The sequence below is a fragment of the Lissotriton vulgaris genome, unplaced genomic scaffold (genome assembly GCF_964263255.1).
Source record: "Lissotriton vulgaris unplaced genomic scaffold, aLisVul1.2 SCAFFOLD_1809, whole genome shotgun sequence".
NCBI lineage: Eukaryota > Metazoa > Chordata > Amphibia > Caudata > Salamandridae > Lissotriton > Lissotriton vulgaris.
In genome coordinates, this window is record NW_028255111.1 from 283,679 (window position 1) to 311,194 (window position 27,516).

The window sequence follows — 27,516 nt, forward strand, 5'->3', positions numbered from 1 at the left end:
AAACTTTGTTCTTTCATTTTGAATCAGAGCCATCATACGTGGTCCCTAACTCCTTCATACTCCTGGGGCTCCGGTCATAAACTCACTGGATCAACCCAGTAGTCTATTGAGGAAGACTTCTTGTTTGACACCTTCCCTACATCAGACAAAAGTGTCAAAACACTTCCCATGTTAAAGGGAGTTCTGAAACATGCACCTGACATATTTAAGGATACAGCCAGGGCACGGGTAATCAACCCCAGAATAGAAAAAAAAGTATAGGGCAGCTCCTACAGACCCTACTTACATCAAAGGACAGTTACCACTTGATTCCCTGGTAGTGGCCAACGCACGTAAAAGAGCCAACTCCCAAACCACTGGGGAGGCACCTCCCCCAGACAAGGAGTCAAAAATACTAGAGGCATCAGGGAAAAGAGTAGCAGCACAAGCCTCCAATTCGTGGAGGATCGCTAAAACACAAGCCCGGCTGGCTCGTTACGACAGGGCGCACTACGACCAGCTAGAGACCCTAATGCAACACCTACCTGAGCCTTTCAAAGCACAAGCCCAAGATCTCATACAGGAAGGAAAATTCATAACAAACGCCTCCATCAAATACGCGCTTGACGCAGCAGACACTGCATCTAGGTCAATCAACACTAGCGTTCTACTCCGCAGACATGCATGGCTGCGCATTTCTGGCTTTAAAAATGAGGTTCAGTCCACTATCCTTAACCAACCTGCTAATCAGGGTTTTCTATTTGGCCCTGCTGTCGACACCATTTTAGATAAAATGAAAAAGGGCACAGACTGCAAAATCAATGGGGGCATTGCAATTTCAGCAACATAGGGGCTCCTTTCGTCGCTCCTCGAACAGGGCAAATAAACGAGGACATACCTCACAAACAACGGCCTCATATAAAGGTAACACACAAAGTTCCTTTACCAAAAACACTACCAGAGGAGGCTACAGAGGTAACAATACCAAGGGAAGAGGACGTGGAGGCAATAACACCAGAGCCTCCACTGCCTCAAAACAGTGACTCTATTACACGGCCTCCAGACCGCTTAACACTGGTCGGAGGCAGACTCCAACAGTTCCTACCTGTCTGGAACGCAATTACCACAGACAGGTGGGCGAGAGAAATTATTCAGTCTGGCTACTGCCTAGAACTGACTTCTACACCACCCAACATACCACCCAGCCATCGTCCAATGTCCAGAGAACACATCACCCCGTTACAACAAGAGGTGAACTGCATGCTAGAAAAGGGGGCCATAGAGCAAGTCCCTTTCCAACAGCAAGGGACAGGAGTATCCTCCCTATATTTCCTTATTCCCAAGAAGGACGGCTCTCTCAGACCCATATTGGACCTCAGACCCCTAAATCAATACATACTGTCAGAGCACTTTCATATGATAACATTACAACAAGTGCTCCCGTTGCTACAACACTGGACCTCAAAGATGCGTATTTCCACATACCCGTCCATCCAGCCCACAGAAAATACCTCAGGTTCACAATAGAAGGTCAACACTACCAATTCAAGGTTTTGCCCTTCGGGGTTACCACGGCTCCAAGAGTGTTTACAAAATGCTTAGCGACAGTGGCAGCACATCCAAGGATGTTTACAAAAAAACAAGGGAACCCAAAAGGTATGCCATAGGGACCTTGGGCAGTATCATATTATGCAAGACAGTGGTCCCTACATGTGAACAAAATAGTGTACAGAACCAATAATCATACACCTGATAAGTGTTATGTCTTTTGTCGCCCCGGACAAGGAATTTATTTTAGCATTCTAGTTGATAAGACAAGCAGTATGAACAATTTATTAACAAGTGGGCACAGCTGTGACCCACAACATTCAAGACAAAACAACGAAAAGAATGGCCAAAAAGGGCAAAGCAAAAATCTGTCTGTGTACTTGTAGTCCGTGTTTCAGACACGAATTCTTATAACCACACCATTGCATTTCACAATACTTCAATGTTCTATTGCATAAGGGGTTTTTTGGTCGACGACGTTTTGATGCCTTAGTTACATGAGGGGCATCATCATCAGGACAAGAGATTTCATCATTGTTGTCCTATACTTTCATTATTTACACTATGCCTTTTATCGCATTACTTTACATTTAATGATTACATGGGAGAAAAGGAGGGAAGAAAAAGAGATATACATGAAGTTAGGCATGTGGGTTCAAGAGCGATCATCCTCATCTATTGCAATGGAAACTGAGTGAAGGGGTGTATTTCAAGAGTGCCAGAGAGGGCTAGTGCATTATAAGAAAACAGTGCATTGGAGAACTGTGTGTCCGTGACCATGAGGGCAGGCTAGATCAAAAGGGCTCAGTGCCTGTTACGATCTGGACGTGAAAGTTGAGATGTGGCTAGGTGGTCAGGACCGTCTGAGCGTAAAAAATGGAGTGAAAATGTGTCAATTACCCGTGAATTAGCTCTGGAGCCCGGGTAAACAATTGTGCTGGTGCTATTTTCAGGGGCACGGGTGTAGTGAAGGGCACGGCGCCGGTGGGTCTAAAAATTGCAATGTAGCGATTGCATACACCAGGTGGTCACACGGCGCCAGTGGGTAGAAGAAATACAAAGTGAGAAATTGCATACAACATGCACGAGTGAAAAACGGCGGCTTTCATTTAATAAAAATCAACCTACGCGCACAATAATGGGCGGTCGGCGGGTCTTGGGGTAGTTCGAAATGATTAGATGATATATCTGGAAGGAATGGATACAAATTATGTTAAAATAGCCAAAGGGCGACCCTGGTGCAGACCGGCAAAACGGAGTACCGCACATAATTACCGGTGTAGCCAGGTCAAGGTTAAATGTGGTCTGGACCCGGCTCACAGCATAATAGCTCAATCTAAGGTAAAGTGGGGTGGAATCGGTTAGCAGGCATCGACCGAGCTGGTCTTTGGGGTTAAAGTAAAAGAATCCGCGAGGGGCGGTAACTTACATGCAGAGGCCAGTAGCACTGTGGCGGGTATGGTGGTCTGATGGTTGCTGAGAGCGTGCTGGTTCGGGCAGTATAACAAACCACGAGGGCTGCAGACAGCGTGGGGGGGACTAAGGGATAAAGATCGAGTGACAATAGCGCGCAACCGAGGCGGCCATCTTAAGGTGGTGAAAAAAGGTGGGGTAGAGCAGGTGAGGTACTGAGTGCAGGGTGTTAAAAACGGCGCAGGTGCAGGGTGTAGATAACGGCGCAGGTGGGTACAAAGAATAACATTTTCAAGTTATCATATACACAGGATTTACAGTAAGGAGGTCCAATCTTCAAGGCGGTTCAAGCCATTTCTGATGCTGTTAGTTTTCACAATCCATTCTTCTTTATTGAGCAGTTGAGAAATGTCCGCTCCCCTAGAAAGGGGTTTGATGGTGGTTACCACAGTCCATAGTAGGTCTTTTTCACTATGGCCTTTTTCTGAGAAATGTTCCACAAGTGGCGCATTGGCTGTCCTACACCTTATCCTGCTTCGGTGTTGACCAATTCTTAGTTTCACTTTTTGGCTTGTTTGACCTATGTAGATGAGCATGCAAGGACATAAAATAGCATATACCAAATTTGCCGAATTACAGTTAGAAAAATACTTCCGGTCAAATTTAATAGTTCCATATTCAAAAGTTTTGCCTTCAATTGTAGAGTCGCAACAAACAGTTTCCACATTTTGTATGGCCTAAGAGTGGGGGTAGACCCCATGCATCATTTATTGTGGTTTTAAGGGGTTGCTGTGGCAAGGAAGCTCTCACTAGGTGGTCCTTTATATTCTTGGCCCTTTTAAAAGCGAACATAGGGCGATCCAACGTCAATTGTCCTGCGTTGAGAACTGGCCAGTGTTTTAGCACGCTTTTTCTGACTGCATTTGAAACAGGAGAAAATGTGGTCACACAAATTAACCTATCTTGTTCTTTCTTTGGTTTAGGTTCCAAAAGGGCTTCTCTTGGGCAATACAAGGCCCTTTTGAGGGAGCGACGCACCAATTTGCGTGGATAACCTCGGTTTCTGAGCGTTTTTGCTTCAGTGAAATAAGCCTCTTTGAAATAGCAATTGCGCCTGATGCGTAGAAACTGGGAGAAGGGGAGTGAGTCACGTAAGGCCCTGGGGTGGTGACTACTGTATTCCAACAGAGTGTTGCGCTCTGTTGGTTTGCAATGTAAAGAGGTAGTTAGACTGCCTTCGGTGTGTCTTATTTCTAAATCCAGAAATAGAATAGATTCTGTACTAGTGGACAGAGTGTATTTGAGTCCACCACTGTTCTTGTTCAACCAGTGTTGGACCAGTAAAAGGTTGTCGGAGGATTCAGTCCAATGTACAAAAATGTAATCTATATAGCGTTTCCACAAGGCAATGCCATTGTGGAAAGGGTTTGATGTATTCAAGATGTTATTGATCTCCAAATGGTCCATGTACAGAATAGCTAGGTTAGGGGCACAAAATGGCTCCCATGGAAGTCCCCCTGACCTGGCCGTAAAACTGTTCTTCGAAAAGAAAAAAGTTTTTCGTAAGGCAAATTTCGAGTAACTGCAGGATGAACATGGATGGAACATTGTGTGGGCGTGTCCTTGATTCAAGTACCTTTTCAATGACACGGAGAGATACGTATTGTGGGATGTTGGTGTACAATGATTCCACATCCAGCGTGCACATGGTGCTGGATATGGCATCAAATGGATGTTCCTCTATCATGTTAATCCTGTCCATGCTGTCCTTGATATAACAAAGGGTCTCGGGTACAAAGGGTTTGATGAAATAGTCTATGTAATGGCCCAGTGGTTCCAAAACAGAGCCGCAACCAGAGACTATGGGGCAGCCGGTGGGGGATAGACGGTTTTTATGGATTTTGGGGAGGCAATAGATGACGGGGATGCGGGGAGATTTAGTATTGAGGAAATCAAACTCTTTTTTTTGGACAAAAAACCTGAATCAAGTCCATCTGTGGTAACTTTAGTTATCATTTCCTGAATCTCTGCTGTGGGATTCCGAGGTAGTTTGCAATAGTGCTCGGTGTTATTAAGTTGACTTAGTATCTCCTGTTTATATAGGTCGATATCTTGGATCACTATGCCACCTCCCTTGTCCGCGGGTTTTATTATGAGAGACTGGTTGTTTTTGAGGGAGGAGATTGCATGTTTTTCCTCGAGCGTGATGTTATAGGGTATGAAAGACCTTTTGCTCTCCAGGTGGCTTAAATCTTTGAGGACCAATTTCTCAAAGGTGGGTATCTCCGGAGGGATTATACCGGCAGTGGGGGAGAATTTGGAAGGGGGTTGGAAGGGGGTGTTGCCATGGGTGGAGGGGGAGGGGTTGAGAGTAAAGAAGCTGTGTAGGCGGATTTCCTGAAGAATCTCAAGAGTTCTATTTGTACGTCTTGAAAATTGGGGCGTACTGTGGGGACAAATGAAAGTCCTCTGCTTAGGAGTGAGACTTCGTTACTGGACAGGGTATGCATGGTAAGGTTGAAGATTGGGAGGAGGCCACTTTGTTCAAGCGAGGTTTCAGTCATATTGTGGTTGGGTGTAGCTACCAGCGATAGGGCTGGCGGCGTGTGAACCGTTCGCCTGGAGGGTTCTGTAGTTTCTTCCATGTCTGGGGTTGCTTCCCTCTGCCCCTCGGTTGGCCCCGGCCTCCTTCTAAAAAAGGACGAAAAGAAGGACCTGGACTGTCACTTTGGTCTGACTGTCCTGAAGAGTCAGCTGAGCTATCTGAGAAACCAACAAACTGTTGCCTTCTATTAAACCTACCCCAAGATCTTTTATTTTGAGGACCATTATATGAGCGGTTTGTATAGTAATCTTTGGACAAATAGGGGTATGTTCTTTCCTGACTGAAATTCTTTGTCTTTACGTACTTTAATTGTTTTTTTGTTGAGTTCAAATTTGTGAAAGTCTTCGATACTTTTACTTATTTGGTCCAAAAGTTTACTGGTTTCTGAGCTGGTGTTATTGTCTTTAATTTGTTTTTCGAGATCTGTTATCTCTGTATTTAGTTTTTGAAGCACTTCCGTGGCGATGTCAATTCCGAGCACCATCCAGTGCCGGGAGCATGTTGTGCTAATGTAGCTGAAACCGTTCAAGTATTTCGGGTTACTTGTGTAAACCCCTGGAACATTGCGTACTTGTAGGCCCAATGGGATTATGTTTGATTTCAAATAGTCTGTTAGTAATCTGATCATTAACAGTAGTCGTACCTCCTTTTTCTTTAGTTTTTCTAGGTCATCAGCTAGTGATGTGCTTAACCCAGACGGTGTTTCTGTCAAATCAGAAAGAAGAGAAGGACCTCCTAAGATTTTGTTAATGTATTCGAAGTTATACAATGGAGGGTGAGGATCTGACATGCCTGGAGGGGGGTATCAAGAGGGAAATAGTAAAGAATGGGAAAATACAAAGGTGGACAGCACCCCCTTAAAACCACAATAAATGATGCATGGGGTCTACCCCCACTCTTAGGCCATACAAAATGTGGAAACTGTGTTTGTTGCGACTCTACAATTGAAGGCAAAACTTTTGAACATGGAACTATTAAATTTGACCGGAAGTATTTTTCTAACTAATTCGGCAAATTTGGTATATGCTATTTTATGTCCTTGCATGCTCATCTACATAGGTCAAACAAGCCAAAAAGAGAAACTAAGAATTGGCCAACACCGAAGCAGGATAAGGTGTAAGACAGCCAATGCGCCACTTGTGGAACATTTCTCAGAAAAAGGCCATAGTGAAAAAGACCTACTATGGACTGTGGTAACCACCATCAAACCCCCTACTAGGGGAGCGGACATTTCTCAACTGCTCAATAAAGAAGAACTTCATTGGATTGTGAAAACTAACAGCATCAGAAATGGCTTGAACCGCCTTGAAGATTGGACCTCCTTACTGTAAATCCTGTGTATATGATAACTTGAAAATGTTATTCTTTGTACCCACCTGCGCCTTTATCTACACCCGCACCGTTTTTAACACCCTGCACTCAGTACCTCACCTGCACTACCCCACCTTTTTTCACCCCCTTAAGATGGCCGCCTCGGTTGCACGCTATTGTCACTCGATCTTTATCCCTTAGTCCCCCCACGCTGTCTGCAGCCCTCGTGGTTTGTTATACTGCCCAAACCAGCACGCTCTCAGCAACCATCAGACCATCATACCCGCCACAGCGCTACTGGCCTCTGCATGTAAGTTACCTCCCCTCGCGGATTCTTTTACTTTAACCCCAAAGACCAGCTCGGTCGATGCCTGCTAACCAATTCCACCCCACTTTACCATAAATTGAGCTATTATGCTCTGAACTGGGTCCAGACGACATTTAAGCTGGACGCGGCTACACCGGTAATCATGTGCGGTACTCCGTTTTGCCGGTCTGCACCAGGGTCGCCCTTTGGCTATTTTAACATAATTTTTATCCATTCCTTCCAGATATATCCTCTAATCATTTCGAACTACCCCAAGACCCGCTGACCCACCCATTATTGTGCGCGTAGGTTGATTATTATTAAATGAAAGCCGCCGTTTCTCACTCGTGCACGTTGTATGCAATTCCTCACTTTGTATTTCTTCTACCCACTGGCGCAGTGACCACCTGGTGTATGCAATCGCTACTTTGCAATTTTTAGACCCACTGGCGCCGTGCCCTTCACTACACCCGTGCCCCTGAAAATAGCACCAGCACAACAGTTTACACGGGCTCCAGAGCTAATTCACTGGTAATTTCTACATTTTCACTCCGTTTTTTACGCTCAGACGGTCCTGACCACCTAGCCACATCTCAACTTTCACGTCCAGATCGTAACAGGCCCTGCGCCCTTTTGATCTAGTCTGCCCTCATGGTCACGGACACACAGTTCTCCAATGCGCCGTTTTCTTATAATGTATTAGCCCTCACTGGCACTCTTGAAATACACCCCTTCACTCCGTTTCCATTGCAAGAGTTGAGGATGATAGCTCTTGAACCCACATGCCTAACTTCATGTATATCTCTTTTTCTTCCCTCCTTTTCTCCCATGTAATCATTAAATGTAAAGTAATGCGATAAAAGGCATAGTGTAAATAATGAAAGTATAAGACCACAATGATGAAATCTCTTGTCCTGGTGATGATGCCCCTCATGTAACTAAGGCATCGAAACGTCATCGACCGAAAAACCCCTTATGCAATATAACATTGAAATATTGTGAAATGCAATGATGTGGTTATAAGAATTTGTGTCTGTAACACTGACTACAAGTACACAGACAGATTTTTGCTTTGCCCTTTTTGGCCATTCTTTTCGTTGTTTTGTCTTGAATGTTGTGGGTCACGGCTGTGCCCACTTGTTATTAAATTGTTCATACTGCTTGTCTTATCAACTAGAATGCTAAAATAAATTCCTTGTCCGGCTGGACAAAAGACATAACACTTATCAGGTGTATGATTATTGGTTCTGTACACTATTTTGTCCACAAGTAGGGACCACTGTCTTGCATAATAGCACATCTAAGGAGGCAGCATGTCCATGTGTACCCTTACCTGGACGATTGGCTAATACAAGCAAAATCATACCAACAATGTGCTGCACACACGTCTCAGACAATCCAGCTGCTACACAGCTTAGGATTCTCAATCAACTACACAAAATCACATCTGCAACCATCCCACATACAGCAGTACCTGGGAGCCACCATAGACACCTCAGTGGCAAAGGCATATCCAAACTCAGCAAGGATAGCCAGTATGCTGACACTCATTTGCAAATTCCTGCAAAAACACTCTTTGCCAGCTCAAGTCTTCATGCAACTCAATAGGCATGATGGCCTCCTGCATATTCATTATCCCCCATGCCAGACTTCAGATGCGCCCATTGCAGGAATGCCTAGCACGGCAATGGAACCAGGCTCAAGGACAACTAAAAGACCTAGTGTTGGTAGACCGTCCCACTCACAACTCTCTGCAGTGGTGGAACCCACAAAACCTTTCCAAAGGGCGACTGTTCCAAGAGCTGGTTCCACAACTAGTACTAACAGCGGACGCATCACTGACAGGCTGGGGAGCCCAGCTCCTTCAATACACAGTACAGGGGCTCTGGACAAACAAACAGAGAAGGCTGCATATCAACCAACTAGAGTTGCTAGCGATATTCCTAGCCCTAAAAGCATTTCAGAAATACTTGTACAGCAAGACGGTGTTGATCCGGACGGACAACATGACCGCGATGTATTATATCCAGAAACAGGGAGGAACGCACTCTCCACAGCTGTCCCATCTGGCACAAAGCATCTGGAAGTGGGCGATTCCAAAAAAAACATTTTTCCCCTAGCAGAACACCTTCCAGGGAAGGACAATCCAGTTGCCGACCTGCTCAGCAGGCACAGCCAGCAATTACACGAATGGGAGATTCACCCCCAGGTCCTTCAACCATTCTTCGAGGAGTGGGGTCACCCAGAAATAGACCTGTTCCCCACAAAAGAAAACTCGAAATGCCAATACTTTGCCGCCTGGTTCCCATATCCATTGTCACAGGGCAATGCGATATGGATGAACTGGTCAGGCAGATTTGCGTACGCTTTTCCCCCAGCACCACTGATCCCGCTGGTGGCACGCAAACAGCGGCAACACTCCCTCACACTAATCCTAGTTGCTCCCACATGGGCGAGACAACCATGGTACACGACGTTCCTGGAACTCTCAGTAGTTCCCCATCAAAGACTGCACCTTGCACCTCATCTTCTTACTCAGAACCATGGAAAAATGAGACACCCAGATCCCAATCAAATGAACCTAGCGATCTGGTTCCTGAGGTCTTAGAGTTTGGATACCTTAACTTGCCCCCAGATTGCATGAATATCATTAGGGAGGCAAGAAAACCAACCACACGAGCGTGCTATGCGGCTAAATGGAAAAGATTTGTTATTTACTGCACCAATAACCAAATCAACCCCTTAGATGCTTCAATACAAAACATAATATGTTACCTGCTACACCTACAAAGATGTAACTTAGCATACTCGTCAATACGGCTACACCTCGCTGCCATAGCAGCATACCTTCAAAACACTCAACACCTTTCACTGTTTAGAATACGAGCATTGAAAGCCTTCATGGAGGGTTTAAAAAGGGTGATTCCTCCTAGGCACCCCACCTTCCCCAGTCTGGAATCTCAATATAGTGCTTACCAGACTCATGGGCCCTCCTTTCGAACCTTTACATTCATGCGAACTACAATTCCTAACGTGGAAAGTTGCATTCTTGGTAGCCATCACCTCACTCAGAAGAGTGAGTGAATTACAAGCGCTTACAATTCAAGAACCTTTCATGCAGGAACATGCCAACAGGGTGGTTCTTAAAACAAACCCTAAATTCATGCCTAAGGTTGTATCCAATTTCCATATCAACCAATCAATAGAACTGACAGTGTTCTTTCAAAATCCACAGTCAGTAGCTGAGAGAGCCCTGCACACACTAGACGTGAAGAGAGCTCTACTTTAAGAAGTGGACAGAACTAAATCCTTCAGGAAAACAAAGCAACTGTTTGTTGCCTTTGCACCACAACACAAAGGGAATCCAATTTCAAGATGAGGAATAGCCAGATGGATAGTTAAATGCATTCAGATATGCTATCAAAAGGCAAAACGCACTTTAACCGACCCCCCAAGAAGATGCCCATGCGCACTGTAGTCCAGCGGAGGAGTGACCTATCTCGTGATACTTCGAAGACTCTTCCAAGACAACCAGTGCAATCATCCGGACCCAACACTAGGCAGCGATCTATGCACAAGATATGAATGTCAGCAGTCCTACATTCTAAGAACAGATGCAAACTGGTAAGTAGCATATTCCTTTTTATTTCAAAAACTTAGGCATCAGACTGAGCAACACCCCCCCCCCCAACCACACAATCCCAAAGAGATAAAGGAAAATTACCTCCAATCGGAAAGTCCAATCGACCCCAGGGAATTATTCTTAATAGTGAAAAGGGGAGAAGGGGTGGGGGCAGCTGTAGTGGGATCCCTGCTTGATCGCTGCAGGAGGGTGATCCCCAAGCAGGATTACACCACTATACACTAGGGATTACACTTGGAGGGGGGAGGCAACCCCTGGCAATGGGTTAGTGCTTCCCTGAGGCAAAAAAATCTTTCTACGTTCACTCTGGCAGATAAGAGGCCATTACCTCCAATTTGTCACTGGGAGTGTCTGAAAGCCTACCCCAGGGAGTTGTTTTTGAAAGGGGGAGTGGCTTCCCTGGCAATGAGCTAGTGCTCCCCTCCTCCCCCAATCGCAAGTCTTTCATCCACATCCAGGGGAGGCATAAAGGAGGTCTTTACCGCCAATCTGCTGCCTGGGGGGAAGGGGGACCCCAGTGAATTATTTTTATCCAGTAATGGGGTATCTTTCATAGATTCACATGCTTAGAATCAACCCCGCTGACTAGGTGGTAGTCTTGCGGTATAATAAAACATATACATAATAGTCATAAAAATCATTATACAATAGGCTACTATGGACAGCAAAGTCACTACATTACCCTATCTTAGAAGAATTAGACCTGGTTACTCACAAATTTCAATCAAAGGTGAAGAAAAAACTGAGCAGAGCTCAGGGAAGACTCCCTGTCACACGACGTGCAGTAGAAAATCTAAGGGTTTGCCTCTCTGTGGAAGGTTCTAAGAGGGTGGTGCAGCATGATTGGCTGGGTTCCAAATTTGGTTCTTTTTACAAAAGGACTAAGATCGGCTAATGTAGTGACTTTGCTGTCCATAGTAGCCTATTGTATAATGTTTTAGGTCTCGCGCCTAGCGTTGCACTGCGCAGCAGTGCTTCGCGCAGCGCGAGCCATTTTGTAATCGGAAAATGGGGTTTCAGCAGTCACCTAGGACTCGCTTGTGCGTGTGCTTTTCCCGAGCTTTTCCGTTTGTGGGCAGCTATTGGCCTCTGCGTGAGTCTTTTAATGAAAGACTGCACGCAATAGGCCACAGGTAGCCAAAAGTCTGTTGTTGGTACCCAATCCTTTTGGTATTGGGTCCCTCTCTCTTTTATTAGAGATATGACACAATCCCCACAGGGGATGTCCCACCCGCTGCTCATTTTGATTTCTTCTAAATAGGCTTACGGTGTATTAGAAATTGGGTCCGCCACATGCCTCTCTGTTTTTCGCTCAAATAAATTATTTTCACGAAGAAAAGGGTGCAGTAACACAGGCTGTCCCTAGATGTCCCTAGTTCTGCACCCTTTCCTTCGTGAAAGAAATTTCTTTGCCTACTGCTGGCATACTCTGAAATGGAGGGTCAATTCTGCCTCACGCTATCCCGTGCACAAGCTGCTGCTGCCTTCCTCCTGTTGCCCAATGGCTGCGCTCGTGTTTGCACTGGTTCCTGTCTGCAGACACACTAATGCACAAAGGCAGGCAGACTCGCTCGTAACGCTTGCCAATTCCGCCTCACGCTTCCCCAGCTTCCCACTGCCCTGCTAAACTAATTCACTGTTCTTTTTCAGCGTCATTTCGGTGCACTTCTGAAGAGGAGTGGGAAAAACATTCACATTTCAGGCCATTTACAGTTACCAATTAATTTGGCAGCATTTCCTTTCAATTTACCCAATTTACACATAGCTCATCTGGAAGGGCTCTTTCTCCGCCTGGGAGAAGAGGCAGAATTAATCACTTACAAGGAAGACGACACAGTGCTTCCCGAAGACGTGCTCTTGTTTACAGACTGCAGCCACAACGGAAACGAAAATTAACATGCAATCACTGGCTTCCTCTTAACGACCATGCATTAGAATTAACATGTGAAAAATGTCGCTTAGTTTTCCTAAGAAATGGTCGGCGGAGAGGAAGCCAGTGGCTGCATGTTAATTTTCGTTCTGTTTTTGCTGCATTCTGTAGCTAGTCAATATGTTACAATACCAATTAAGTTAATTGATATTGTAACAGATTTACTAGTTTGCAATGTGTCGGGTTTGGTGGTGAGCAGGGTGTGATGAGCCGAAGTCCACCTCAAGCACTTTAGTTCGTTCACTGAAAACGCCGGGCATGCTTGGTTACTGCAATTTTAGCTTATGCAACGCTGTTTTGGTGTAGCACACAGTTGACTGTGGCATTGCCTCTTGGTACTCTTAAATGGCGCAGTGTGCGGACGTGTGCCCGCCTCCTGTTGCCAATGGCTGCGCTCGTGTTTGCACTGGTTCCTGTCTGCAGGCACACTAATGCACAAAGGCAGGCAGGCTCGCTCGTAACGCTTGCCAATTCTGCCTCCCGGGGGTTAGGTGGACGGAAGAGGCATAATTATGAATGAACATAAGGGGCGGTGAAGTATTAAATCCGGGTTTGTATGCTGAGGGTGCGCCGCCTTCCAGTACTAGTTCTCATTTATTTGTTGGGATATCTGAGCAGGGTGCCCTCTGAACGCTGTTTTGCTGCTGCTGCTCACGCAGGAGGCGATTTATAGCACCGAGTGGTTCTACGTGACTGGCCCCGCACAGGCATCTGGTCACACTGGGTCTGGGGGAGCAGCATTCCTGCCCTGTGCTACAGTGGGTACTTATCAGGGGACCAGCTGCAGATATCCGTGGTGTGGGGGTCACGTAACAAGGGAGGGGCACAGGCCAACGGCCGGACTGGAAGCCCAAAGCAGCCGTGGCCCGTAGCACATTGTCAGGCCAGTCCCATTCGGTGCACATAGAGTGCAGCGTGCAAGTCTGACCACACACACACACACATCCAAACACAACAACAAACAAACACACAACCACACACACACACACAGAAACAAACACATAGACACCCACACGCACCCACACACAACCACACACACACACAACCACACACACACACAACCACACACACACACAACCACACACACACAACCACACACACACAACCACACACACACACACACACAACCACACACACAACCACACACACAACCACACACACAACCACACGCACAACCACACACACAACCACACACACAACCACACACACAACCACACACATAACCACACACACACTACCACACACACTACCACACACACTACCACACACACAACCACACACACAACCACACACACAACCACACACACAACCACACACACAACCACACACACAACCACACACAACACCACACACAACCACATACAGAAATCCAAACACAATCACACACACTAAACCACAATCACACAAAACAACAACCACACATACAACCACACATACAACCACACATACAACCACACACACAACCACACACACAACCACACACACACACAATACACTGTCAGTGCACACTTTCACCGAGCACAGACACCATCAGTCAGTACACACTTTCACCAGGCACAAACACAACCAGCTTTTCAGTGCACGCTTTCACTGGGCACACACAACACCAGCCGTCAGTGCCACTTTCGCCAAGCACAAACCACCAGCCGCCAGTGCACACTTTCATCAGGCACACACACCACCAGCCGTCAGTGCACACTTCCACGAGGCACACACACCACCAGCCGGCAATGCCAATAGTTCCAACTTAATTAATGCGAGACCTATTGCATTGTAAATGCTTGTTTATGACTATTATGTATATGCTCTATTATACCGCAGGACTCCCACCTCGTCGGCGGGGATGATTCTAAGCATGTAAATCTATGAAAGATACCAATACTGGATAACTGAAGTTACAGGTAAGTAACTCGTTTTCTTACATAACAAAGGGTGAATGCAGCACACAGAGCCTATCCCACCCTTCTCAAACCTCCTAATTCCCACCCATTGGGACAGAAAGACTATTACCTTTCCTGGCGTGGGGATATGGCTCAATGCCGGAGTACGTTGCCCCACCACTCGACTGTTGTTTACTTTGTCTGTACCGTTTTACCTCTACCCGTGACCACACACTGGTACTTCAGCCTCTGCCTGTTGAACCAAATTATGTGGTAAGGTTGACATTTTTGAGCTAGAAAAAAAAACGTGCGGCACATTTTGTGGTGGTGGTATGTCATTATTTGGTAATTTCTACTCATTTCAACATGGTCTGCGAAAATGTTTTATCTCATTGGCTCTACCTAAACACCGAAATACAGCAATAAACACCTGAAAGGAGACTAGTCCAATCTTTGCAAAGGACCTTCTATTGCACAGTAATACATGTCACTGCGTTTTTAGTAACTTCTGATAAATTAGAGGTAGAAACACTTTTTTATTATTATCTACACTTTATGCAGTTGACGATTGTGGCCAATGTGACAAGCTTGTTTGTGGAGAAAACATGGCAGAAGCAAAAGCTCATAATTCCAGTGGCTCACCCTATTACATAGTGAACTCTACCCTATTACCTCAACCAATACCCTAATACCTCTACTCCTGTGTATAACACTTTTACCAATACCATTGTTAATCTAAGGAGTGCTGCTACCCATGTCTGTTCCCTAGTACCTCTACCCATGGCTATACACAAGCCCTGCTAATAGCATTTCTACCCAATATTTTTGTTTCTTTTCACCTACCTATAACCTAAAGGTTTCTACCCATGTCTGTATCCTAGCTCTACCCATGTCAGGACCCTTTTTCTTACTATTACCTTTACCCCATTATATTTACAATCACTTATTTTCCATTAACTCTACCTTGCTTATGCCACAATACCCTTAACCATCCCTTTTTTTAAACTTTTTTTTAACATGAGGTCATTATAATAAACAGAAATTAACAATAATTACTATGTAATATGTAATAATAATACAATATTAGTATCCAAAAGCAAGGGAGAAGATAACACAGAAAAATAATAATACAAAATAATATAGAATAAAGCTGACACAGCTAATTTATTTCCGCCAGTGAAATATCACTAATTAGTTTGTCTAATTGTTCATTCTCAATATGATTCAGAGGGGTGTTCTGCAGATATGTGTAAATATCATCAGATAATGGTTGATTCCCTGGAATATGCAAGTCCCTATAATATTTAGCAAATTGTTCAAGTATCTGCTGAGAATTTTTGTAAATCATATTATTAGGTCCTTTAATGACCTTGATTAGAGTTTTTGCCTTTTCGTCTGCTACTTTATATGCTAATATTTTCCCTATTTTATCGCCTCCCTCATATTGAGTTAAATGATATTTGTTCAATTTAGTAATGCTTTTTTTTTCCAAGTGTGTTGTTTAAAGCAGATTTCAGATCAACTAAAGTATATCCCAGAGCTCTGCCTCTGACGAACGCTGTAAGAGTTCTTCAGCCAGCTGTTTTTCTACTTGAAGTATATTAGCTATAGTATTATCTCTCTTTTTTACGTTCCATATTCTGTCTCAATATAAAGTATGAAGCCCCTAATACTTTATTATATTTAGCCTGTCTCTTTTCTGTCCATGGGATTCCACTGTGACTCACATGATGTCACCACTAGAATGTTTGGTGACATCATGGAGTGTTGGGGGCTTGCCCTGTTCACGACTGCCAGTTGGCACCAGGCAGGCTGAGTGACAAGGAGGTCACTCCTGGTGGGTCTTCGCTATGTCTTTTGTATTTCCATCTTTATGACTTGACCTGCAACTTGACTTGAATAAAGTAACCTGATAATACACCAGGCTCAAGGACATCTATTTACAACATTTTTGGCGACGTTTGGAAAATCTTGAAAGAACTTACAGCGTGTAAAGAGAAGGAGCAAAAAAAAAATAAAGAACCTACAGCGTGCAGGAAACTGAAGGTAAAAAGGAACCTAAACGTGAAGAGACTGTGTATTTAAAGAACCGGTTTGAAATTATTGTAAGTTAAGTAAAACGCAAGAAAGCGCCCGGGTTAGCCCCACCAGTGTCCTTTGTCATTTGGACAGCCTGCAAGCCCGGGGCGTAAGTGTTTCATCAAAGATTAGGTGTGCAGAAGATTTTAAGTTGGGAGTGCTTTGTGAAATCCAATCTGGAGTGGTCGAGGCTGCTCTGATCGGTAAAGAACTCTTGCTGTGCTTAACGTGAGCGAATCGCCTATCATCACGCTATTGTCGTGTACTTGCGATCTGGCAGCTGCTGTCAAGCCAATTGTTGACTCCTGAGGGGGTCGGATTTTTGACAGCTGCATACAGACACAGAGCATGTGCTGCTCGCTGCGCAAGTAATTTGTTAAAATAAAATTTGGTGAAGAAAATTAAATTGGAGCAGAACATTATTCGTTATTTCACTGCGCAGCACTTCACGTTTTAACAGACATTCTATTTTAAAACAGAGCGCGAGCAATGTAATGCGCTTGGAATCTACCTTGTGTCCACTTTCTGACGTCGTGGGAGGCTGGCAGTGTCAAGGACGCTCTCTCACGTTTGTCCGGCACCTGCGTGCCGAGAGCCACCCGGTGCGACGTGGTGTGCGTGCCACCATATTGGTACAGACGTCGCATTAGTGTTTAGAGTCTTTGTGATCGTCACCATGGGAATGATCCTTTGCGGCAAGACTTTTGGGATATGCTCGGAACATTGCACCACAAAGTACTGGCTGAAAGTAACCCTTTTTAAAACATGCAAGCCGTTTTTGGGGAGATGTCGCGAACATTGGAGTTTGTTCGTTTTAGTCTGGCTTGTGCTCAAATATCGAGTGGACATTGCGAGATGTTCACAGTTAAAGGAAACCTTCATCTTTGGTGTTCCCTGGAATAATACTGCTAATTGCACGTTGAGAACAGCGACCCCTTCTTCTTTGGTAACCTTGGGTGAGAGACCGCTCACCGGAGCACGAGACTTTCTCTTTCATTATATTGCTGGTCATTGTAATTTTTTTCTCGTGGTCCATGTGAGTTCAGTGAGTGGTCAGTGGTGAATCAGTAGGGATTATTGTCTTATTGCAGTTTATTTGGGGGGGTGTGTGCCTTGTGTAATTTATTTTAGGGTGGTGAGTGGAGATGGTGGTGTGTTTTAGCAGAGATGGTGGTGTGTTTTTAGGGTGGTGAGTGCCCCGTGCAGTTTTTTTTATGTGTGGTGAGCGGCATGTGAATGGCGAGTGCAGTGCCGTACTATTGTGTATTTGTGGGGTGGTGTGTTTTCGGGGTGGCGAGTTGAGTGCCCCGTATAGTTTGTTATAGCTGTCAATGTTTCAGTTTCAATTCAGAGTGATAGCCTGTTACATGTTTATTTTTTAAATGGAAGCTATATGCTCCAATTGTTTTTAAGTTTACAGGGTGAGGTGCACTTTGTTGCATCCTCGGTTTTGGGACTACATGTGTCCCAGTTATGGAGTTATGGTTCACAGGGCGTTGTGTGCCCTGTTACGGAGCAAAGTGTACTTCAATTTTAGTTTTAGGGGTGGTGAGTACCCTATTACATGTTTGGTGGCGGAGCAATATGTACTCTGGGTTGTGGTTCACGGGGTGGGGTGTACCCCGTAACGGAGCAAAGTGTACTCCAATTTTAGTTTTAGGGGTGGTGAGTACCCTATTACATATTTGGTGGCGGAGCAATATGTACTCCAAGGTGTGGTTCACAGGGTGAGGTGTACCCCGTTACGGAGCAAAAGTGGGCTCCCTTTTGTCACAAAATCTTTGTGTTTGATTGTGTTTCCCAATGAAAGGGGATGGGACTAGTTTTGTTTGGGATTTGTTAGTACTTACCTTTGGGGCTTGTTATTAATTACCTGAGGGTGTGTGGTAGTGTGAATGTTATCTTAATGCTCTATCTTTAGAATGTATTGTGTACCTTGATATCGATATGTACACTGAAGTTAATGTTGTTCATTTTAATTTCACCTTTTCTGATTTCCCTAAAGAAAGGAGATGTGGTATAATATAGCCTGTCTCTTTTCTGTCCATGGGATTCCACTGTGACTCACATGATGTCACCACTAGAATGTTTGGTGAACTCATGGAGTGTTGGGGGCTTGCCCTGTTCACAACTGGCAGTTGGCACCAGGCAGGCTGAGTGACAAGGAGGTCACTCCTGGTGGGTCTTCGCTATGTCTTTTGTATTTCCATCTTTATGACTTGACCTGCAACTTGACTTGAATAAAGTAACCTGATAATACACCAGGCTCAAGGACATCTATTTACAACATACTTGCTTTGCAAGTGTCCCAAACCACCATGTGTGAAGCTGAACCAATATTAATTTCCAAGAATTCCTTCAAATGTTTCCTAAGTTTTACCATGAAATTCAAGTCTGAAAGTAAGCTTCTAGGGAATGAAAACGGTCGGGTCTCTGCTTATCTGTCTTGATTTTAAAAGCAAGGAGGATTGGGTTGTAGTCGGATGTGACCCTTGGGCAAATCTCCATATAGGTTGACTCCAAAATTCTATCCGACACCCAGGTCATATCTGTGCATCAACAAAGTTTATGCGCAGCTGATTAAAAAGTATATCCAGCAACATCCGGATATAACACCCGCCAAACGTCTGTTATATCGTGTATTCTTCCTAATTCTCTAACTGCAGCTCGTGTTTTGCGTATCCTCTGAAATGCGCCTCGTCTAGTAGTGTCAATATCATAACTCATAATGCAATTAAAATCGCCCATTATTACCCGTTCTCCCTCCCAACCCAACAGTTCCATATTATCCTATCAATAGCAGTAGGGTCATCCCTATTAGATCCATACAGGACACAAAGTATATATTTGATGTTTTCAACCTTTATCTGAGCTATAGCCCATCTGCCATTTTTATCTGAAGATGTCCTACTAATCACCCCCTTAAATTGCTTATGTTTCAAAATTACAATCCCTCGAATTGGAGTATTTAACTCTGAACTAACCACTACATCATAACCTAACTGACCTAGCAAGTTCCTATCTTTATAAGAGATAAGAGTTTCCGAAAGTAAAGCAAAATGTGGATTATGCATTCTCAAGTGTAAAATTAAGAATATTAGCCCTGGCGGCCCCAGGGAGGTAAAACTCCGGTCCGATTAATTTCCAAAACGAAGAAAAGATTTTGCCCACATTTTAAGAAATAAATAAATTCAACAAAAATATAAAAACAAAAAGTGACAAGCGTTGCAAGACAATGGCACAAGGAAACAAGAATAAGCGGTGGGGGAAAAAAACATCCCTATACCTTTTTCCCCCCACCGCTTATTCTTCCCCCTGTACAAATAGCTCTACCTAAAGCCAAATACCTCTACTCCTGCATATACCCAAATAAATCTATCCATATCTCTACCCATTCCTTTACACTAGTACCGCTGCCCAAGCCTGTACCCATTTCCTCTTTTACTTCTGCCCAGTTTTTTCCTTACCTGTTTTCTTGTGCCATTGTCTAGCAACGCTCGTCACTTTTTGTTTTTATATTTTTGTTGAATTTTTTTATTCATTCATTCTAAGTCCTACCAGAAGAGGGCTGTGTTCTCCAAATAACATACAGAGAGAATTTTGATTTCATTAAAGACAGCGGAGGCTAACATTGTACAATTACTTTTATTGCTGCCCCAACACATGCAGCCCTTTAAAGAACATGTTTTACATCACAAGTAACTGGGAGCATGGTACTGTCTGCAAGAACCCAAGTGTATAACATCCGTGTTAATATCTTATGTACTATGTTGCACACCAAACATTCACTTTTTATTTTTATTTGTTTATTTTAATAGGTGGATTCCCGATGCATACCAGTTTTAGCGAAGTGGCAAAATTCTTATAGCATTAAAGTTGTACTTCAAGAGCTGCGGCGTATAATGATGGCCAAAGAAAACATGAAGCTTCCACAACCTCCGGAAGGACAATGTTACAGCAATTAATTTTAGCTGATTTTCAAACTTCTGTCTTTAAACAACAACCTTCTACTCATATTGATGTCATCATTAAAGTTCACATTGCAGAGCACCCGCATATTTATAGGAATTTCGGTTAACGGTCATGTGTGTGGCCTTCACATTGTAAAAATATCCCACTGGTATACCGAAATGCATATGTCCCTTCTGTTTTTCAGGCACAAATTGGAGACCAAGTGAAGCAGTTATTTTTCTTTATAACCAAGGAACTTAGTCTTTTTTTTTATCATGGGCCTGGAGTAGCTTAAAGTTGGATTCCTGGTTTTAAAAGAAGAATGCATGACATGGAAGCCCGATTACTGGAGATAAAGCTGCTCTCAAAATTTTAAAAGAGTTCAAACGGCATGCTTTATTCATCTTGCTTAGCAAATGAGCGGCAGTTAAAATGTTCATTGTTTAATGTAGCAGGTACAGTGACTACTGTTGCTCATATTGTTGAATATTGTTTGCCGAGGCGTGGGTAGCGACTACTAGTAATGTCACAAAATTTGGTCAGGTCTGGATTGTTTTGATGACTAGTATTTATGAACTGGGGAAGGGGAGGTGTTTTTTTTGTTGTCTATTTTGTTTTGGTTAACAGCTCCTGTGTGTTACTTGTAACAGACAATGGCAAACATTTGTTTACAGTCTTTGTTCTAATAAACCATGCATTTAAGTTTTAGTGAAGCGAAAAATAAAAATAGGTGTATGGCTATATGATTCTGAGATTAAAGCTAGTCTTAAAATGTAAATAAAATGTGGAAAGCGTCCTCCACAGGTGTGCTATTTATGTCATTATGTATTTCCCGTACTCAAATTCCTTTAGGTATTTATGTGTGTGGTACACCTACCACATCTAACGAGATTTGTTTCATAAACCTATTTTTGTGATAACCTACAGTTTGCACAATATTGGAAGCTAATGTCTAATTATTCTTACTTTAATGGACCACAGTGGCATCAGCGTTTAAATTCTACAAGTTTCTTACCAGGCCAGAGTATGGAGTTCCCTTGGCCGCCTCATAATCCATTCACTGAGGAATCCCTGTTCCCTAGGAGATAATACTAGTTATCTGTAGTTATAACAGTTTTAATTTGAGTTATTCGGCTTTGAAGGTGGTATGTTGTAAGTCGCAGGTTGGGTTCTACTAGCACATACGGCACAGTGATAATTTGCCACACAGTTTTATCAACAGTGGAATTAACGGCCTTTAGCGCTTGAGTATGCCATTCTGTGCAGATTGCCGGGCTGATTCAGGTGTGTGTTTTGGGAATATTTATTTCTGTGACCATTTAACTATTTACATACATACATACATACACACACACACACCACTAAGTCAACATTGGCCTCACTGCATTTTATGAATCGCCAGATTAAAGATTGTGAATTACAAATAAATATCACAATTAAAATTCCAGGTAATTTTGAAATACATCTGCAAATACTTAATCACTTTAGCAGAGCTGTAATTGGAACAATCGCATTCAGGTCTGCCCATCATAGTTTGCCAAAGTTTGGATAAAAACTGCCACAATTCTCGTCCTGAGCCTCTGAAATTGTTTAATCACTGATGTCACATGGGCTTCTATTTTGTATCAAAGTGAGAGTTTCCGTCTGATGCTTCAGAGCATTGTTATTGAGCATATCCGGCAATCTGAGTGATTGGTGCACGTGCTTCTTAACCACGTCTACACCCTTTTTATGTTTCTTTCATGAAAGTTCTGTTGGTATTTCAAATACAGTTAACTAATAAATTATATCAACTGGCAGTACATGTGTAACGTATTTCAACAAAAGCAGAACAGTAACACGTGGATCTTCAGCCGACAGGCTTTTAACATGGTGTCTTTGACCAATTACTATCGTAACCTTTTTAATTAGCTGGCTGTTTATATTTGCCTTCTTTTTCCCTTATGTATTAACACTAGTGGTGTGCGAAATTTGTATAATTAGTTTTTGTGTAATTACGCTCATTTTGGGGGCAAAATTGTGTCATGCGGAATGCAAATATGGCATATCTTTATTTTAGCATGAAATGAGTCCTCGTGTCCGGTTTATATATGAGGATGCATTTTGTGCATAAAAAATAATAGGGCCAAAATCACACGGATTGTGAATTCTGGTCATTTGCATTGTTCCCACACTTTGTGCTATAATTATGCTGTGAACTTTATAAAAACAAGCGTTAGCAAAGCCATTAGGCCTCCCGTTTTGGACCTATTGGATTTGGCAACGCAGTTTGTTGGCAAAATACTGCACAACACTGGCAAAAACAAAACCAGCATTAGGAATGCATTAGGGCTCGGGTTTGAGTTAGAGATAATGGCATTGTAAATGGCAATGTGTTTTAGGCATGTGTTTTGGAGTGAAAGCATGTGGTGTGTGTTGGAGATATGTGTGTTGGATTGGAATGTTATCAATGGTGGCATGCTGCACTTTAACGCATTATCTTTAAAAGGTAAAGTGTAGCATAGTGCGATAGGTACAACATAATTGGTGGATGCGTTATCAATTGGTGTGTGCATTGATGAGTGGTGGATGTGTGTGCCTGTAGGAATTGTGCAGTGATGGCTGTTGGTGTGTGTGTTTGGTGGAAGCGTGTAGTGGTGGCTTGAGGTGTGTATGACTGGTGGTAGCGTGCAGTAAGAGCTGTTACTGAGTGTGGCTGTCAAGCGTACAGAGATGGATGGTAATGCGTGTGGTTGGTGAAAGGGTGCACTGACAGCTGTTGATGATTGTGCCAATTGAAAGAGTGGCTGGTGCACTGTCAGCTGTTGGTGTGTTTGGTGAAAGTTGCACTAACATTGTTTGTTGTGTGCGTGGGTGTTTAGCGGCACTGATGCATGGTCGTGTTTGTTTTTGATGAAAGCGTACATTTATGGTTGTTAGTGTTTGTGCCTGGTGAAAGCATTCATTGACGGCTGAGGGTGTGTTTTGTGTGTAGTGCTGAGTGTGTGGTGGTGAGTCTGTGGTGGTGAGTCTGTGGGGTTGAGTCTGTGGGGTTGAGTCTGTGGGGTTGAGTGTGTGGGGGTGAGTGTGTGGGGGTGAGTGTGTTGTGGTAAGTGGTGACGAGTGTGTGGTGTTGAGAGAGTGAGGTGTGTGTGGTGTATGTGTGTGTGTGGTGTATGTGTGTGTGGTGTTTTCTGCACACTCACACACTGCCCCTACACATTCACACACTGCTCACCCGCACACTCCCAATGTCGCCCTGCATAGTCACACACTGTTTATCCTGCACACTCATTCTGCACACTCACACAATATGCACCCTGCACCCTCACACACTGTCTCTGCAGTCACTCTCACTTTACACTCACTCTGCACTCAGAACTCTGCACTCAACTGCACTCAACTGCACGCAACTGCACTCAAGAGCACACAGCACTCAAGAGCACACAGCACTCAAAAGCACACAGCACTCAAAAGCACACAGCACTCAAAAGCACACAGCACTCTGCACTCCACAGCACTCTGGACTCCACAGCACTCTGGACCACACTGCACTCTGGACCACACTGCACTCTGGACCACACTGCACTCTGGACCACACTGCACTCTGGACCACACTGCACTCTGGACCACACTGCACTCTGGACCACACTGCACTCTGGACCACACTGCACTCTGGACCACACTGCACTCTGGACCACACTGCACTCTGGACCACACTGCACTCTGGACCACACTGCACTCTGGACCACACTGCACTCTGGACCACACTGCACTCTGGACCACACTGCACTCTACACTCTGGACCACACAGCACTCTACACTCTGGACCACACAGCACTCTACACTCTGGACCACACAGCACTCTACACTCAACTGCACTCTACACCACACAGCACTGTGTGTGTGAGAAGTGCCTGTGTGTGTGAGAAGTGCCTGTGTATCCCTTCACCTAAAATCAACCTACTTGTCAAGAGGCCCAAGGTTAGACACACAAGCACAACTGTTGCAACCCGGCTGCTCGGACCCTCCATGCAGAAACACATTCCTGCTCTCGGAGGTTTGGTTTTGTTGCTGAACAAGACATGAGCCCCTTTGATGAGAATGCGGCAAAATGTGGGACTGTTTGTAAGTGACGTAGGCGCAGTGCCGGTGTGTGTGAGCAGCCTGTGTGTGTGTGTATGTAGTGCCTGTGTGTGTGTGAGCAGTGTCTGTGTGTGTGAGCAGTGTCTGTGTGTGTGAGCAGTGTCTGTGTGTGTGAGCAGTGTCTGTGTGTGTGAGCAGTGTCCGTTTGTGTGAGCAGTGTCTGTGTGTGTGAGCAGTGTCTGTGTGTGAGCAGTGTCTGTGTGTGTGTGAGCACTGTGTGTGAGAAGTGCCTGTGTGTGAGAAGTGCCTGTGTGTGAGAAGTGCCTGTGTGTGAGAGAAGTGCCTGTGTGTGAGAGAAGTGCCTGTGTGTGAGAGAAGTGCCTGTGTGTGTGAGAAGTGCCTGTGTGTGTGAGAAGTGCCTGTGTGTGTGAGAAGTGCCTGTGTGTGTGAGAAGTGCCTGTGTGTGTGAGAAGTGCCTGTGTGTGTGAGAAGTGCCTGTGTGTGTGAGAAGTGCCTGTGTGTGTGAGAAGTGCCTGTGTGTGTGAGAAGTGCCTGTGTGTGTGAGCAGTGCCTGTGTGTGTGAGCAGTGCCTGTGTATCCCTGCACCTAAAATCAACCTACTTGTCATGAGGCCCAAGGTTAGACACACAAGCACAACTGTTGCATCCCGGCTGCTCTGACCCTCCATGCAGAAACACATTCCTGCTCTCGGAGGTTTTGTTTTGTTGCTGAACAAGACATGAGCCCCTTTGAGATGAGGAGAATGCGGCAAAATGTGGGACTGTTCGTAAGCCAGTGAAAAGAATTCCGTTTCGTACCTGGACTTTACTGTCCCCAATACAAACGCACTTACATACTTTGTGGGGTGATAAAGACTGTGTGTCTCATTGTCGGCGCACGGCCAAGCCAGCTCTTCAAAGGCCAACACTTACACATGAAAGGATGCAGACGAAAGCGCCCAACAAACTCACTGCATGCAGACTGGTGAACGCGCCCCAAACATCTGGGTTCAATTACTGCGCCACCCTGACAGCTCGTAATTGTCAATTTATTGCACTCCCCTGCGCGTAATGCACAGAATATGCAGGAAGTGCACAAACTGAAATCCATATGGCCTATTGCATGAAGGCTACTAGAAACAGCACTGCAAGTACCAATTAGCATGCAGATGCCAAAATAAACTACGGAAAAATCTCGCGCAGTGAGGAATTTTTACTTCACTATTCTGAGCCCCGTAACAAGACAGCTCAGAGCTCCGCCCCACTTCTGACGAAGTTGTGACGTAGGCCGAGCCCTAAAAAGGCACAATGACTCGACCACTGTTGCTGGTTGCAGTATTCTGTTGGCACATGCATGCATCACCTCCAAGGCTGTGCACAGCTGCGTTTGGAAAATAATTACATCATCAAAAAAGAAAACCAAAGAAGGTCATTAAAGGAAAAAAAAGTTGAAAACATTTTATGGTTCTGGCTCACATGCAGTGTTCCGTTTTCTTAGTATTAAGTACCACGCAGACAAGTAAGTGTACCCTTGCCAAACAAAAGTTTATCTTTTAGGTAAGTATTTTGTTTTTATGGCATACTTTGTATGTTATAAAAAAAAAGTTGGTTTAGGGATTGGTAGAGGTAAAGGGGGATATGGCTGATTTTAGGGTTCATGAATGGGTAGATGTAAAGGTAGATAAGGGTGATTTTAGTGTAGTAGCATTTGTGGATTGAGGGGCCGGACACTCTTTAGCTTTGGGTAAGGTTTTATTTTGGATAGGGTCTTTCTCGTGCGGGTAGACAGTCTTTTCTTCGCAAACTCTGCTGGATCCACAGAGATGGGCTTTTCTTCTTCTTCCTCGGACTCCACTGTGCCTGGTTCCCGGTGATTCCTCTCAGGGGAGTGGCAAAGGGAAAAGAGAGAAAGAGGAGGCCGTCAGGACTCTAGGTCTCGTACAGGGGGTCCCCGGGGAAACCAAGAAGTGAAGGACACCGCTGCTCATGACTTTATGCACTCCGTCTAGGTGCGAAGGTGGACGTGGTGAGGATAGAGTGTTGGGGAAAGGTAGGGGTTGACGAGGATAGAAGCGGGAAGGGGTATTTACACTATTAACAATTATACACAATGGTCGATGCCAGCCGCAGCAGCCTTAGGGAGGAGAGACTACCCGCCTCCCAACCTAGCCCGAAATGCGCTCCCGTTCCTGCTTCAGCCACACTCCTCCCTCTGGAGTGTGGCACGGGGCTTCGTGGGGACGTTGGCCTCCTGGCTCGCCTTCCGTCTTCTTCTCGTTCCGTCCTCTGCTTTTGTTTCTCGGAATTCTCCACCGCGCTCCTACTCCGTCCTCCGAGGTGTCGTCACATGCCGCCTCCTTCTCTTCCGGGCTTTTCTCCAATCGTGCGAAGCCGATGTCACAGGTGGGCGTGTCCTCGTCCTCTGTATACGCCCAGTTAAAGGAGTCTTCCTCGTTATTGCTCGTATCGTCCAGGAGTGGCCAGGAAGACCAGTCGCCCTGAGGGGAAGGAGGGGAAGGTTGTTCAACGGCCCCACCATTCTTCCTTTGGGGTCCATGTTTCCACCCTCCGTGTTACTCCTCCCCCCCCTGGCTTCTCCCGCTCGGGGAGAAAAGGTGTCCGGGACAGAAAGTCAGCGTTGCCATTGCTCTCCCCTTTTCGGTGTTTGATCACGAAGAAGAAGGGTTATAAAAATAAAAACCACCTGAGAATGCAGGAGTTCTGAGTCTTATTCTTTTGCATCCATTGCTGGGGGGCGTGGTCAGTGTATAACACAAAGGACCGTCCTTCTAGGTAGTATTTTAAT

General features: G+C 44.7%; 1 protein-coding gene across 2 annotated transcripts in view; it reads left to right on the top strand.

The window, feature by feature from the left end:
- The window catches only part of LOC147659236 (ubiquitin-conjugating enzyme E2 variant 2), a 189,681-nt gene extending 168,239 nt beyond the window's left edge, over window positions 1–21,442 (top strand). For both annotated transcript variants that reach the window (XM_086951866.1, XM_086951867.1), the window contains exon 4: window positions 20,514–21,442. In XM_086951866.1, the coding sequence (XP_086807992.1) occupies window positions 20,514–20,660 (147 nt within the window). In that variant the 3' untranslated portion in view covers window positions 20,661–21,442. The remainder of the gene's footprint in view (window positions 1–20,513) is intronic.
- The last annotated feature ends 6,074 nt before the right edge of the window (window positions 21,443–27,516 follow it).